The sequence below is a fragment of the Sarcophilus harrisii genome, chromosome 4 (assembly GCF_902635505.1).
Source record: "Sarcophilus harrisii chromosome 4, mSarHar1.11, whole genome shotgun sequence".
NCBI lineage: Eukaryota > Metazoa > Chordata > Mammalia > Dasyuromorphia > Dasyuridae > Sarcophilus > Sarcophilus harrisii.
The window spans coordinates 293,053,561-293,056,295 of NC_045429.1; the positions used below are offsets into that span (position 1 = coordinate 293,053,561).

Below are 2,735 nucleotides of genomic sequence, written 5' to 3' on the forward strand. Positions count from 1 at the left end.
CATCAAATCTCCGTTCCTAGTCAACCAAAGAAGCAAATAGCAAGCCACTACATTTTGGCAAAGAAAATTCCTGTAACAGGATCAGACAGCTGAGCAAGCCTGTGTAACTAAACAGCATCCTGTCCACTCCATTGTCTTTGTTACTTTTAGGGTGGGACAATGGAGTTAGGCAGAAGGATGTGTAACCATTAAAAATCTTTTCCTGTATCCTCCTATTCCCCACTCCCCCCAACCCAACATTATACGATTAAAACAATTATCCTTATGATATCACTGTAAACTAAAGTGTGCACAGGCTCCCCTTGTCCATGTGAGGGGCTCTGAAAAGAGCCTTTGGGTTCAAAATAATGAATTTTACGGATCTATACAGTAGAACAGGGCAATCTTACTTGCCCTTAGCTTTGTGGTGACTCTCAGTTTTCTTAGGCAGCAGCACAGCCTGGATGTTGGGCAGGACACCGCCCTGGGCAATAGTGACTTTACCCAGTAGCTTATTGAGCTCTTCATCGTTGCGAATAGCTAGCTGAAGATGCCGCGGGATGATTCGCGTTTTCTTGTTGTCGCGGGCAGCATTGCCAGCCAATTCCAAAATTTCAGCAGTGAGATACTCCAACACCGCAGCCAAATACACTGGGGCTCCAGCCCCGACCCGCTCGGAATAATTGCCCTTGCGAAGCAAACGATGCACGCGGCCAACTGGAAATTGCAGGCCGGCACGGGATGAACGAGTCTTAGCCTTGGCGCGAGCCTTGCCTCCCTGCTTTCCGCGGCCAGACATGCTCAAAAACCAATTCGCTAAACGTTGGCACTAGGAAGTAGGTATAGAGACAATAAAAGTACTCTACAGCAGCTAAACAGACTTTGTAATAAACACAGCGCCCCAACTTATTATACCTTCAAGAGGTAGAGTAAATGATACTGTTTGATTGGTTGCAAACATCTTTTGATGAACAAACCAATTGAAAAGTAGAGCTAGAATTCAACTATTTACATAGTCCCTCCTATTTGGGTAATTTTTTTTTTTTAAATCCAATTAGACACTAGACTTTCACAAACCCTTATTTGAATAGATCAGAACCAATGAATGAGTCTTTAGTTTTTAAAGTAGAGGGCGGGAAGAAGGCAGTCTAGAAGAAGGCCCTAGAAAAGGAAACCCTGAATGAATATTTTTTTAATTGTTGTACCGAAGCTGATGCCGGCATTGTCTTAGTTAATGAAATTGACTATTTACTCGAACGCTTTGCAGCAGATCCTGCTTGGCCCTATTACAAAGCTTTCTTTTCAGGTCGGGGCAAAAAAGAAATGTTATGTCTGTTGGGGGATCCAAAATTGTCACACACACACACACACACACACACCAAACATCCTATCGAAAAACAGTTCTCAGCAAACTTCGAATAATCGTTAACACAGTAAAAGTTATCCTAATTCTCAAATTAGGAACTTGCTTTATCTCTTAAAACAACAATAATAGTTGGGTGATCGATGTATTTACGGGCAAGAAAAACTTTTCCAAATCTGGTTATCATTTCTAAGGAGTGGTTTTTTTTTTTTTTGTTTCGTTTTTTAATAAAAATAGAATTGTGTGGTGAGATGATCAAGACAGAGCACATGCGTTTATTCTTTATTTCCTGTTGTCATCTTAGTACAATTCCCTTAATTTTGGACCTGTTTCACATGTAAAATGAAGGGGTTTTACCCAGAGAGCACTCAAGCTTCCATAGTAGTCTAGGAAGTTTTTTCAGTGCTTCCTTCCATCTAAAGTTTTAAAGTGAAGACTAGATACTGTACTGTTAAGAGTTTAACGACGTTTTTTGATGTCCTTGTGAACATCCTGAGTTTCTGTTAGATTGACAATTATAGCTTATAGTTCATTTTGAACCGAAAGGCTCTTTTCAGAGCCTCTCACATATTTAAAGGGAGCCTGTGTACACTTTTTACCTTTTGGCATACCTATAAGTATGGCTGCTGTAATTGCACAGTCTAGCTAGATTAGCTCATATATTTTTCTTAAAATTTCCTGTCCATTGGAAGGGTATTTTAATTGTCTATTTTTCTATTGTGTAATATCCTTACAAATGGGAAATCAATGCTAATAAACACCAATACCAAGAATGAAAACTAACATTGATATATTGTATGCCAGTAACTGTGATAAGTACTTTATAATGAGATCATTATAAAATGAGACCATTTGGCCTTCACAACAATGTTTCTTAGGTCTTTCTTCGTTTCAAGGGTCTGTTCCATCTCTCAATGGACAAGGTGAATCTGACGTTGGCACCACATCAGTTCTTCTGTCTCTGTGAAAATACTGTGACAAACCCTCTCCCCCAAGCGTTGATCCTCTGGTCCTTTTTTTTTTTTTTCATTCACCACTTTCTGGATCTCACATATCCTTGGCAGGTATCTAAAGACAGTGGGTGGCTGGGTTCTCAGAGCACATCTGCTGGGCCTAATCGTCCTTATCACAAATTTAAAATTAATCGAGAGCTAATTTAAAGTTCTCAGGGTTATATGGCTCCCCCACTTTCTTTTTGTTTTGGAGGAGCATCTTGATCATCTCATTTGTCCTCTCTACTACTTGCCTGTCTTAGGGTTAAAGGTATGCCAATGGTGGTGAAATCTAATGCGGGCACGAAATTGTGCAAAATGTTTAGAAGTGTATCAGGTCCATTGTTTGTTGTTATTGCTAATTGGCACACCATGATTGCAAAAGTTTGAATAAAAAGAAT

At 39.8% G+C, this 2,735-nt stretch overlaps 1 protein-coding gene across 1 annotated transcript; it reads right to left on the reverse strand.

Moving 5' to 3' along the window:
* Positions 1-309: 309 nt before the first annotated feature.
* On the reverse strand, positions 310-873 carry LOC100932528 (histone H2A type 1-D). Its single transcript, XM_003767328.4, has one exon. It carries the CDS (start codon positions 776-778, stop codon positions 386-388), a length of 393 nt encoding a protein of 130 aa, XP_003767376.1. The 5' UTR covers positions 779-873; the 3' UTR covers positions 310-385.
* Between the last annotated feature and the right edge of the window lie 1,862 nt (positions 874-2,735).